The 13,081-nt window shown below is 43.6% G+C and overlaps 1 protein-coding gene and 1 long non-coding RNA gene across 3 annotated transcripts in view; one reads left to right on the plus strand and one right to left on the minus strand.

Annotated features, from left to right (window-relative positions):
- Positions 1–2,369, minus strand: part of MAP3K1 (mitogen-activated protein kinase kinase kinase 1) — a 60,792-nt gene extending 58,423 nt beyond the window's left edge. The window contains exons 1-2 of one of the 2 annotated variants that reach the window (XM_085043133.1): positions 2,230–2,369; positions 2,032–2,123 (exon numbers count right to left, since the gene is read on the minus strand). Coding sequence is in view for 1 of the 2 variants with exons in the window: in XM_085043132.1 (XP_084899258.1) it covers positions 817–1,295 (479 nt within the window). In the remaining variant the exon portion in view is untranslated. Of the gene's footprint in view, positions 1–816; positions 1,343–2,031; positions 2,124–2,229 lie in introns of those variants that run through there. The other variant, XM_085043132.1, reaches the window with a different exon arrangement.
- A 35-nt stretch (positions 2,370–2,404) lies between these two features.
- Positions 2,405–12,376, plus strand: LOC146424972 (uncharacterized). The gene is made up of 4 exons (XR_014846971.1): positions 2,405–2,786; positions 3,895–3,971; positions 4,886–4,954; positions 6,192–12,376. It is a non-coding gene; the product is annotated as an uncharacterized LOC146424972 (long non-coding RNA).
- The last annotated feature ends 705 nt before the right edge of the window (positions 12,377–13,081 follow it).

Consider the following 13,081-nt stretch of genomic DNA (forward strand, 5'->3'; position numbering starts at 1 on the left):
ATACGGGCTACAAACACCAGGGCGCTGAATGCAACCACAGAAATTTATCACCTAGACTAAGCCACGAAAAAAAATCATTTTCTTCTAGAAAAACAGAGAGGACATTTATGCTTCAAAGCCTTTCCTCCTCTTACTAAAAGAAATCAGTTCGGCATTATCGTGAAGCTGCAAATTAGAATCTGACTTCAGAAAAGTCCGAGAAAGTGGGGGATAAAAAAAATTAAGTATATTATTCAGTTTTGCAGCAAAAGGCTCGGGCAATGCTCGCGGGGAGCAGCCAAGGCAGCCGCCGCCCGAAGCCCGGCGCAGCCCGGCCCCAGCCCCGCGGGCAGCACCGCGCTCCGCTCGCCCCGCGCCCCAATGGCTGCTGACACATCCGGCCCCTGCCCCGCCACCGCCCCGAGCTCACACTTCAAAGCCTTTCGGGACTCCGGCAGAAGTCAAACACACACGCACGCCCGCAGCCACACGGGCCGCCCCCGCGGCTCCGCTCCGCGGCTCGGCTCCCGCGCAGCCCCGCACCGCTGACAGCTGCGGCCGGCTCCCGCCCAGCCCGGCCCGGCCGTGCCCCTCCCTCAGCCCCGTACCAGGTGCCCCGGGGGAAGGCGGGCGAAGGGCGAGCTCTGCCCGCCGCGCCCCAGCGCTGCGCTCCGCGGCAGCTCCCGCCGCCCCCGCATCCGCTACCGGCCCGCGGCCAGGGGGAACGGGGCGCCGGAGCCCGCCCCGAGACCCGTCCGCGGAAACAGCCTCGACGCCGCCGCTGTCACCCGGCGCCGACCGGGGCCGACCTTCGCCCACCCATCCGGCGCCCCTCACCTCGCGGCGGGGGACGGCTCCATCCTCCGCTCGGCGGCGGGGTCCGTGCCCGCCGGGCTCCCCGCCGGCAGCTGCTCCAGGAGCTCGGCGCAGCGGCTGGGGGAGGCAGCCGGGCTGGCGGGGCTGGAGCGCGGCGGCCCGGGCAGGTAGTGGAGCAGCAGCGTCTCGGGGGGCTCCGGCGAGGAGGAGGAGGAAGAGGAGGAGGCGGCCGGGGCGGCGGCGAGGAAGAGGGGCGCCTCCGGCAGCCGGTCCAGCTCCACGCTCCGCACTTTGCGCAGCTGCTTCCGTCTCCAGTCAGAGCGCTGTTCCCGGCAGCCGCCGCCGCCCGCCTCCCGCAGTAGCCCCCCGCCGCTCCCGGCGACGCTCCCCGCCACCGCGCCGCCCTTCAGGCTCCCGCAGGCGGCGGCGGCGGCCGCCTCCGCGCCGCCGCCCGAGGATAATCCCGATGACGAGGCGCGATCCCCCGCCGCCGCCGCCATTTTCTCTGTCGGGTCACATCGGGCTCCCGAGCACCGGGGGCCGCCGGCGGACGGCGCGCTGCGCAAACGGCGCCGCCTGCGCAAACGGCGTAGGGCGGGGGCGGGCGGCGGGCGCGGATTGGCGGGGCGGGCGCTGGGGGCGGGGCCGCGCCCGTAGGTGCCTTGGGGCCGCGCCCCGCCCGCCCCGCGCAGGTGTCCGTGAGGGGAGGGAGCCGGGCGGGAGGCGCGCCCACCGCCACCACCGCCACCACCGCCACCACCGCCACCACCGCCACCACCGCCACCACCGCCACCACCGCCACCACCGCCACCACCGCCACCACCGCCACCACCGCTACCGCCGCTCTGCGGGGCTGAGGCGGGAGCAGGACGGGGTCCGTCCGTCTGTCCGTGCGGGCGGGCGGCCGACCCGGGCCCAGGAGTCGGTGGAGGCGCCGAGGGCGGCCCCGCCCCCACGCGGCCCTCCCCACGTGCGGGAGAGCGGCGGCGGCTCCGGCGGCCCCGGGGCGGGGTATGACCGGGCGTGCGGACTGGGCTGTGCCGTACGAGGAGCGGAGAAGCCTTTCCTGGAGTCCGAGGCGCTCCCAGCTCGCAGCCTTGCAGCCTGAGCCTCTCCTATCCCCAGCACCCCCAGCATTTCCCTGGGAGCCCGCGAGGGGCCAGGAGGAGCGGAGAGCCCGCGGTGTCCCGCTGCGCTGCAGCCTCGGCATTGCCGCTCCAACACGCCCCAACTCACCTGGTCCTTTCTCGTAGCCTTCGCGCGTCCTTCCCCAGGCTGCCCTCAGTTGGCCGGCGCCGCTCCCCCCGTCCTCAGGTACTCCTCCATGTCTGCAATGGACGGGGAAGCGTTAATGTCTGGTCGGAGCACACCCGTGTCCATGTGTGCGCAGGAATGCACATGCAGATGAGATTATACCCTGCCTCGCACACCTACCGCTGCGGCTGTTTCCCGAGAGACTGCGAGAGAGAAGAAAGGCAGGAGACATCACATGACCAGAACCTTGGGGAGGTTCAAGTAATTTTTTTCCTGCACTAGGTTTTCACTCGACCGTGTTGGGGTGCCTTTCCTTTTTGATGTGAGATGAGGAAAGGAAAACTGAATATAGCTCTGCACACATGTGATTGTTTTCAGGATGGTGTAATTTTTAGATACAGTAGACGTCACACAGTTCAAAGCACTTAAGCTGAATATTTCAGGCTTATTTCTTAGGATTTGATAGGTATCCAAGTGTAACATTAACTAAGTGTCTCGACAATGATTATTAGTAGGGTCAATTTGCTGGGGGCACTGATTTGATCTGAAGCACTAGTTGAGTAAGAAGTACCTTCTACCAGAAGCCTTTCTTGCCTTATATACGTGATCAGATGCTGACCTAAATGTAGGGTCTTTGCTGGAGGATGTGATGAGCAGATTGGAAGAGGTCTTCCCCGCTACGCAAAAACCTGAGGGCACTCTTTGTACTCTACAGATTTGCAGAATAATATCCAAAGGTAAGGCCTCGAGGTCACACTGAGCAAATTACTTAGGTGGTCTGTCAAGGTGCGACAATACAACTACCCTTGTGCAGGTTTTTCAGTGAAAGATGCTATGTGAAGGTCAGTTGAATTCATTGTCATCTTGCAAGTAGGGTTTCTTTGGGATAAGCAGACCATCTAAATATTCTCTTGCAGTGTACAACTCAGAGGTGTAAATTAATTCGGAGCTTCATACAGGTGGCATTTGACACTTATTTAAAGCCTCTGCTAGAAATTAGAAACAGTTTTCTGGAAGATTCTTAAACCAAGATGCATTAACAAAGTGAGAATGTTACTCATGGGAATAAGATAACAAAGAATCTGTTTGGTAGAAGTGGCATGAAATTGGTTGCATGCAAATCAATGCACTATTATATCTTTTTTAATATTCCCCTTTGTCATAAAATCACATAATCAGGAAAAGAAAACAACCACACAAAATCGTATGCTTTTAAAGAAATCTAAAAAGAAGAAAAAAGTAACTTAAGGTGTTTTATCACATGGAAGAGTAATACTTCTTTGAATAGCAATTGGTTGGAATTAATTACAGAGGAAAAAAGCAAATATTCAATAAAAGTAAACCTAGGAGGTAAGGGTGCATACAATATGTAGACATTTCTAGGGGACAGCTCTCCCAGAGTGCCACGACTCCAACAAGGGAGAAGGAAACTTTGGAAATTCAAGACAAAATGTCAGAGTGGCAATGGGGTACTGAGGAATGTGCATGTGCACTGAGCTGAAATACTTTCTGGAAAGCAGCTAAGAACAGGGCAAAACATAAAATACAGGGACAGTGGGAGGCACCAGTGCAAGAAATAACTAAAAGCAAACAAGTGCTGTCACCACCCTTGTTAAGGCATTACTTTGCCTTTTGAGTAAGGCCAGCACTATCAAGGTTTTCAGTTACTTTTGGATAAGATGCAAAGTGGAAAACCCTCACTATTCTGTCATTAAAAAATGCATGGCATGCCTTAAAAGGGCAGTTTATCTCCTGTTTACTGGTTGAATTGCAACTCTAATAAATTACATTCTGCCTATAATCCTTATATTCACCTTATTTTTTCAAATGTATGTTTCTCCATAGTGCCCTGACTCGAGAAGGAAGGGCAGTGGCAAACAAAACCCGCGCTTCACTCCAGAACACTAGGTAGTGCATTGCTGGTATGCAATGTAGATTTATGCACAATATAGAGGCCCTACCAGAAGCAGGGCCTCTGCACTTCGAAATCAGAAAGTGAACATGCTGATTGGCATCTGTGTTTTCTCCTCATCTGCTCTTAAAAGTCTTTTTGCACGTAAACAAACGAGTTGACCTGATTGAAAAATGTATAAAACTTACTGAAGAGCTCAGAAAGATACTCAGTCACCTCTTGCACAGATTATTTCTCAGTCTATCTAAAGCACAGCTCCAGAAGGTAACATGAGACTTTTAGCAGTTTTCAGTTGCAAGTAGCGGCACCCAGGGTTTGTTATGAAACAGAGCCCTTTGGCCTCAAATTAGCATCATGCAATATTTGGAACATCTACCGTTGTACACAAAGAAACTTCTGTTTGGGAACACACTAAGATTTTGCAAGCCAAGGAGTTTCCTTGTTGCACAAAACTTGTAACAGTGTAATGAATAATCAACAATTTTCAACATGCTAGAGATAGGAATCTGCCGTGCCCCTGAATACATAACCTAGGCATCATCATGCACAAACAGAATAAATATGAGAGATAACACAGTCCATAGTTTCAGGTCTTGACTAAACATGCAAAAAGTGCTTTGATACTGTATACAAACTGGATTCTCCCTGTCTTGTTAGTCTGTGTAGAAAGACTTATCCCCACCTCCATCTTCTATTCATTCTTTCCGTTGTGAGAAAGGGAAAACAAACCTGCTCCTAAGCCAAAATCCTTTCCTGTTTACTCCTCTCTGTAATGGAAAAGTGAAACAACTAAATGAGGACCAATCTGAGGACCTTCTCATGCTTGTTTCCGAGGTACTACTGAAAATCTGCTGGTGTCTCTGTTTTCTATAGAAGTGCTTTGCCATCTTGCTGATGCACCATTCTTACTTCATAGCATAACAGGTGTACCTTTCAGAAGAAATCTTCAGAAAAGCAGGATCCCATCTCACCTCTCAGGAGAGAGAAAGTCAGGTAAAACTGTAGTCTGTTAGAGGAATTCTAATGGTTTTGCTCACACACTGGAAATGTCTATCCTACTCTTATTTATGTATTTCTTAATGTTTTACTTACACTTTTCTTCATTATTTCAATGGAAAATGTGTTTAAAGATTTTTTTTCCCCTTACATGTCAGTCCACATCGAACTGAACTTTGGTTAAAAATATTTTTTGGATCCATAAAACTGAAGATGATGTCTTGACTGAGGTGTCAGACACATAATATAAGACAAGAGCTGTACTTAAACCTCCTTGTTCTGCCAAATCACATAATAGCAGTTCTCTTTTTAAAGACGAATGATACTGATGCTACCTGTAACACTCCTGCACTGTCTAGTCACAGTCCTTACACTTACCAGTTTTTTTACTGTACCATCTGCTCATGATCTGTTTCCAAAGAGTTTGAAATTCAAGGATGAAAGACAAAGCAACAGAGCAATCAGCAAGCAGAGTGCAGTTCTTGTACGGTGTAAGTATATCTGCTGGCTTGATTTTATTTTTATTACTAGTTTGTACATCTTGCGTTAACTACCGAAATCAGCTCAATTTTTGACCTCAGATTGTCTTTAGAATACTGATTCTTTGATGTCTAACTTCAATATTCTTCTTGACTGTGCTACAGAGAACTTTTCTGGCCTTGAATAAGTCACAATCCTTTCATGGTTCAATTTTTCCCAACTCTAAGTGTGTAACATATATATTTACCTACCTCAGGCTTGACACAAGGCTGAGTGATATAGTATTATTGGGTTTTCAGGTGAACCCAAGCTCAAGGGAATTATATTAACGTAGCGAACAAAACCTGTTAGATCTCCTCTCATACATCACTTAAAAAGATCTACCAAAATTATTACAGACATCAGCTCTTTTTCTTATATTGTTCCAGACTAGTGACTTGACAACATGGTTCACCTGGATCAGCAGTTCCATCTATTGTAAGCACCACTAACTGTTCTGTCTCTGGGGGAAAGCAACTCTATCATTTCAGACTCAGAACAGTGAGAACTCAGTTTTCCTTCACCCTACTGCTACAATGTCTGTTACATCTCATTCAGCCTAGATGCTTGTTATTCCTTCTGTTCTATGAGACAAAGACACAAATAGAAGCACAGCTGTTAATAAATTGTGGAAACTTTTCCCATTGAAAGCTAGAGATTTCCAAATTACAGGGAAACAAATGCAAAAATTTCACTTTTATTTTTACCTCAATAGGATGCAAAAAGGACCACTTCATCACTCCCACTGAAGAGGACCCTGCAGTTATTCTTTTCCTCTGCCTGCTGCTTATCACCCTTGCTCTGCCAGCAGCAGAATCACACAGTGCCAGTTATAAGCTGCAGTTACTAGAGAACAGTAACTTGAAAACAGCATAAAAATTCAACCACCAGCAAACATTAAAAGCCTTGTTGATATGTCTCAGCATGGCTGTGGGCTGTAAAACAACAGTCTTGTGTGATTGATATATCCAGCACATACCACACAATCCTTTTAAGCATCCTGTAAAAGAAGAACAGACAAGAGTGACAGAGTTTGACAGAGACCTCTGGATAACTGCCTCCCTGCATAATTGCCAGACTGACAAGGAACTGGCAGAAACACCCTCTGCAGAGTACCCTGCTTGCTTTCTCCAGAGCCAGTGCATATCTGAATAACCATTTCTGGGTGCAGTAATGGCATCCAGCCTGACACATTTTCTCCCTCCTTTTCTGTTCATCCCACCCTGGCCCTCTAGTCATAATGTCTGTATGCTTCCATTCCTGATGGCTAGTGGTGGTGGCAGTGCTGTTCCTCTTCCTAATCCAGCAGGTAGACCTGCCAAGGACCTCAGAGCTGTCAGAGGAAATAAAACTCAGCAGCAACATCCGTGCCTAGCTCATCATGTGACCCCTTTATGCCAAGTCTGCCAATTTTCTGGCACCATGGCAGAAGTCAATCAAACAGCTATTAGCTGTAACAATGACAGGGAATCCACAGATCTTAAGAATAGTCCTGGGATCTTTTATGTCCAAACACTCAGATCTTTATCATCTCCACCTCTTCAGAAAAGGCTGTATGGTTTTTTCCTAGACTCTTAAATCTCTGTTATTTCCTCCAGCAATCATAGTTAGCACAACACTGCTTTATTGCTCATGTGCCAGTCACAGTTCCTGAGAATTGTATTTTCAAAGCCATTTAATCATAGTGTCCAAAGCTATCATCTAAATCATACATCCTTAAAAATGAGATGATCTGGACATCTGTAGTGGGCATTTGCCTACCCAGTGACAAAATATTTTGAACACTGTGTTGCTTCAATGTCTTCTGTGCATACATAACTAAGAACCCAGGAGTCATAAAAAAGTTTCCCATGTGGTTTCTGGTAAAAGAAAATTGCACTGGAGAATTCTGAGGAAAGTATCATTTCCTTTCTAGTATTTGATTGGTGTTAAAATCAATCCTCTTATCTTTATAATTCATGAATAGCTGGCTCCAAAAGAAATATGAAGAAGTAAAATATATTTTTGCAAGCAAATTTCTGACCTTTCTTGAGTTCTGCTTTACTGATATGATATTAAAAAAGTTCTCCCTATTCCACAGTGTAAGCCTACCTGTTGAACTTGATTGCTGAGGTTTATCATTCATAGAGCTCTAGCTGCCCTACATCATAGCTTCCTTTTCTACACTCAGTTAATTTGTAATTTTTAGGATGTCTGGATGCTAATCCTATCAATATATCATGAACAGAAAGATCCGCTATTTTCTGCGTGCTTACCATTCTTTTGTTAGGTACTGAAATCACAGAAAATTGCCATTTTATTAGTTGGTGGTTTTTAACATTTGCAAAGTTAATTTGTATGTAATATAAACGTACGCAAATAATATAAATATATGTATTACCTATATATGCTGTTTCTTTAACATATTTGTTTTATACTTTGTGGTTTTGCAATTTTCATTTTGATCATTTCTCACTGATGTAACCTAAAAATATTATCCGGGTACAAAGCTGAGCTGACTTCAAATGCTCTACATGTTTGCACTGTGAAAGGCTTTGACAAGCAAAGAATGACCTTGACAGAATATGTTGTGTGGATTTGGGAGAAGACATTACTCTTATGCTTGCCAAGTTAGGATACACAAATTTATTTTGACTGATTGCCCATCTTCCTTGTTCTTTGTGGTTTAAGCCAAAATTTTCAGATTTTGAACAAAGCTTTGCAAGTCTCCAGAGCATAACTGACCACTTACTGTTGAAGGTATTATCCATGCAAACCCCTTCCAGTTAGTTGTGTAACTGCTTTTCAAGGACAGTGCCTCAATCAAGGTTTGTGTGAATGACACAAACAGTGCAAGTCAGATAAGTTAAAAAATTGCCACAATTTTCTCTTGGACTTCATTAACAAAACAACAGTAATGAGCTTCTGCTTTTAGTTTCATTATTCTGGACACAAGATTTGGAGGCAATTTTCTTTACAAATATTACCCCAAATTTAATTGTATTTACTTCTTCAGGTGATTTCTAATGTCTTAATTATGAGCTGCAGGAACTCTCTGCTTTATGTCAAAGAGAACAGTCTCTGTTTTAATTTCTATCTAAGATAAGAATGTGTATTAACACATCTACATATTAGTCATGGATGTCTTGAGACTATAACTAGTCGTTTGCTCTGTTTAACCAGAACAAAGGATCCTTCACCAGGTGGTAATGTACCTTTCAGTCTACAGTAAGAACTACTGCAGCCACTTTCTAACAACTTCTTTCACCTTCTAGTGGAATATGCTCTTGTATATATGAAGTACAGAGAGATACCAAATGTAAAAAGAAAATGTAGACTGATGATACTAATAAAGAAATTAATATCCCTTCTTATTTTTAAGTTCCTAAACCCAGAACTTTTTGAGTTTTTCTCAAATTCCTTTGTATATTCTAATTCCCTGTGTTTATTATGAATTGTGACAAGATATATTCCTTCTTTTTCACACAGAACTCAGATTTATTTGGGTTTGGTTCCATTGAAGCCCTTGCACAATATTTCAGCAACATTTTAGTTAAAGTATGATGAAAGCCTAGCTTTCCATGTCAGTTAATCTACAGGTTTAAACTCATTAAACCTTCAGAAAAGGTATCTCTCTCATCATACATTAAAGCACCTTCCTAGTTCAGGTCAATCCTTTATTCTCCTATTCTGCCAATTAAATTTTCATAGAGTAGATTGCCATTTGCTGCATCTTTAGGCAGTATGTAGTTATCTTGATTTGTGGGAATCTTCAGTCTCAATGCAGTGGTCTGATAGGATATATGCTTCTGTGGAACACTATACATGTACCAGAAGCTTCTCTTTCAGATTCTGAAGGATTTGGGGTAGTATAAGCACTACTCCATGAGTGTATGTCTTACTCAAGGACAACACAGCTCATCTTTTTACCACATTTAGTAATTCAGTGTTTGAAGGAAGCTGAAGAGCATCTGAAAAGTATCACTGGAGAAAAATATGAAAGAAGAATATGGCCAATTTGAAAAGCCTGCAGAAAGTTAAAAAAACCCCATCTTTTAATTGCAGAATTTTGCCTAATATAAATGGTATAAAGCAACCTATTTATGTCTAAAATAAACCAGGACTATTTCTCTAACTCATGTGAACATGTATGTTAATCAGTCAATAAATATAATATTCTTTGTATGCAATCTTTTTTCTTAATATTATCTTTGGTTTTTATTTTTCATTCTAAAACTATCACTAATGACGGCATATTAAAGAGGTATGTATCATAAACTCCTGACTCCTCCATCCTTCCCCCTTTTTCTGAAGTACTGAAACTAGAGAAGTTAAATTTCAAAGCCAAAGACATAGTTATAAAGAGAAAATGTTTCTATTTCCCCTGCTCTCAACAAAGCATGAGACAAATTGTTTTTGGACTAATAATGATTCATCTCTGAAACTTAGACTAGCTTTATAAACCTGTCAAACAATTTGTTTAAAACCACAACCATAGTATATTTGGTGCAGATGCATGTTACATGTGCGGGTGTTTGTTTTGGTACATGGAAAGGCATTCCAACTATCTTATTTTAGTAATTGTACCACACCAAAGACAACAAAAGCTGTCCTGAGATTGAAATGTATGATGCTTTCAAAGCATGTTCATTGTGAATATTCAGAAGGTCAGAGGTCTGAATTCCACTGATGTCTCGCATTCTAGTCTTGTTGCAGAAGATGGGAAAGTATGAATGAAAATGTTGTAGTGAGCCTTAGCTTACCATATGATTTTCTGAGTATTTTGGCATTCATTAGTTTAGAAGAAGATATATGGAGGCTAAAGAATCAGAGAGGCAGAATGTGTCCACTTCTCCTTTGCAATCTCAGCTAAGCTTTTGCACAGCACCAGTCATGGCCTAGATGGTTAAACTCCAGGGATGGGGGAAGGATGCTGCTACCGTTCCTGCTCCCTGCTATTCCTGGTTCCTAGACCCAGTGAAGGCAACATCTGTGTTGAGCTCTCTCTTTCCAAAAGCCCAGCTTTAATGGTCCTGGATGTTGTCCCCATGAGAAGCTCAATTTCAGAAGAACCTCTTAAAAAATGAAAGGTACTTTTGATAAATCAAAATTCTGTGTGTCATTGTCCCTGAAAGGTGTGCAGTATATTGAATTAATAGTGATATGAAGATCTGAAACAAAGCACTAATTGTTAGGTGAACTGTTTAGGTTGCTCTACACTCTTAACACTGTAATTCTCTGAATATCCATGCTTTGTTTGTATAACAACAACTCCTAAAGTACAGACAAGTGAAACAACTTACTGTTACTCAGAAAAATCATGCCTTAAGCTGGGAATGGAATCTGATGATACCATCTGCTCATGGGCATTAGCCTATCTGCTTGTGAAATTATGAAAGGGCTTCCATGTCATATCTTAGCCTTTCTCTCTGGCTTAGCAAGTAATGATTAGAAGAATGAGATCTAGTGTTTAGTGTTTCTTAGTATAAATGTCATTGATTGCAGTTAAGATACTGTTTCTCTTAGATTCAAGCATCAAAATGTTCTCACAGGAATGTTTATCAACTCACCTAAAGCAGACTGTGTAATTCTCTTTGCTGCAAACACATGTACTTCCCCCATAAATTAATAGAAAGTCATATAGGACTGAATTAATTCACCTAGGTCATTACATTCCATGGTACTTATTCTGTCTTCTAGTTACAGCAAAAAAACACACATGAATATTTTTAAGCCCTAATAATTTTTTTTATAATGTGGGTCAAACATGGGGGGTTGTAGTGGCATTATAGGGAATAACACAGCTCCTCTGCACTTAAAGGACATGCATAAAAGCAACAATTCATATCACAAGGTGCCTTGGGCAATGGACACCATTTCATTTTTACTAATTCCAGATATCAGAAACTATGACAAGGAGCTAGGACGTCTGCAGCATAAAGAGGCTGCAGTGATCACACCCTCCTCTTTGCCTGCACTGGGCTCAGCAAAAAGCAAACTGAGCTGGCCAAGAATAAGTTGATTCAGCATGCTTTGCTGAAAAGGCTCTTAAGCTGTTCCAGACAAAACTATGAGGAAGGATGACAGCGACAACACCATCTATCCTTCAGGCTAAGTCCCCCCCTCCACCCACCAGCAGGTTTTGAACTTCTGCCAAAGTGAATCATCTTTACTTTAAAATACACTAGGAAGTTCATGTCTGGCACATGTAGTTCCTCAGATCATTTTAATTGTCTTTGTGCCTGCACAATCTACTAAAAGTTTCAAATATGGTTTATATTTCAGCACACAATAATTTTTGGTTTAACTTCAAGTAAAAAGGCTGGACCTTGTTTGGTGTTATTTGCTACATTCATTTGTACAGTGTGATCTGAAGCTACAACAGGAAGAGGTGAAAGCTAATGAGAACTGATTGAGACTGAAGTGCTTACTTCAGAAAATTTTGCTTTACACTGCTTGACCTACAAATACATTCCCTTTTCCCTGTACTTACTGCTTCAGGCTTTTTCTTTGATCTTGTCTGTACCACAGAAGTTGCAATGATTTAACTGAATCAGTTTCTTAAGGAGCATGCTTAAACCAGAGTAATCTTCTTGTATGAAGATTCGAATTCCCCGTGAGTAATTTCCAGAGATAAGACCTTTTGTTTAGTATCAGCAAATCTTTCAATTAGTTTTTTTTCACCAATAGATCTCAAAGCACTTTTTTAAGTAGGTTACTGCCATTTGCTCTGTTTGCAGATGCAGAACAGATGAAATTATTTGCTTACTGTGTACAAGTAGACAGCTGGGAATAAAAACCTGTATCTGCCCAATTCAGCAGTTCAGCCACAAAACTATATGGGGTTTCCAGCTTTTCCTGATATGAATATGCTTTGAGGATCCAATTTCTGCTAACCTTGTAATGACAAACCAGTGATTTCATGGTAATCATATTGGACTTAAATACAAAATAATAGGTCTTATTTGGTGTGGTATAAAGTGATGGGGTTTTGTTTTGTTTTTAAAATACAATAGCTCCTCTTTTAGAGTTTGCCATGTAAAAAATACTGGAAGCACGTGTAAAATGTCTAGAGCCTCTCTTCCTCCATCAAAGTCAGGCCACAGAAAATTAATTCCAAAGTTATATTCAGATATAAATAAATCATCTAAGAGTCAAAATATAGTGCTATAGCAGGATATAAGTCAACCAAAGTGTGAGCATACAACTGCTTTAACAAGGAGCAAGAAGGAATAAAAATGTTTGCATTGAAACACCCCCTCATTTTCCATCCAGCCTTCAGAATGTGGAGATAAGCTGACCTTATATTCTGAGTTAGGCTGTTCTAACACTGGGCTATCAGGTACTGGTCTGCTGGTGGATATTTTTCTATTAAATGTTCTTCCTCTATCACTGGACCTGAGGGATGTTGTCATGCCTCCATCCTTGGAGATTTCCAAGGCTGAGTTAAACAGACCCCTGATATAATGTTGGCAAAAGGCTTGCCTTGAGCATGAGATTGAAATTCTCAGGAGAGCAATGGATCTTACAATTAAATTGGCCTGTAGAACCTGAAAAAAAAACAGCCCACCGTCATAAGAATGGATAAGGTCTTGCAGAATTACTGTGTTGGGAAAGTTCTCAGAA

Source organism: Lichenostomus cassidix, chromosome Z, assembly GCF_008360975.1.
Source record: "Lichenostomus cassidix isolate B80296 chromosome Z, HeHo_3.0, whole genome shotgun sequence".
Classification (NCBI taxonomy): domain Eukaryota; kingdom Metazoa; phylum Chordata; class Aves; order Passeriformes; family Meliphagidae; genus Lichenostomus; species Lichenostomus cassidix.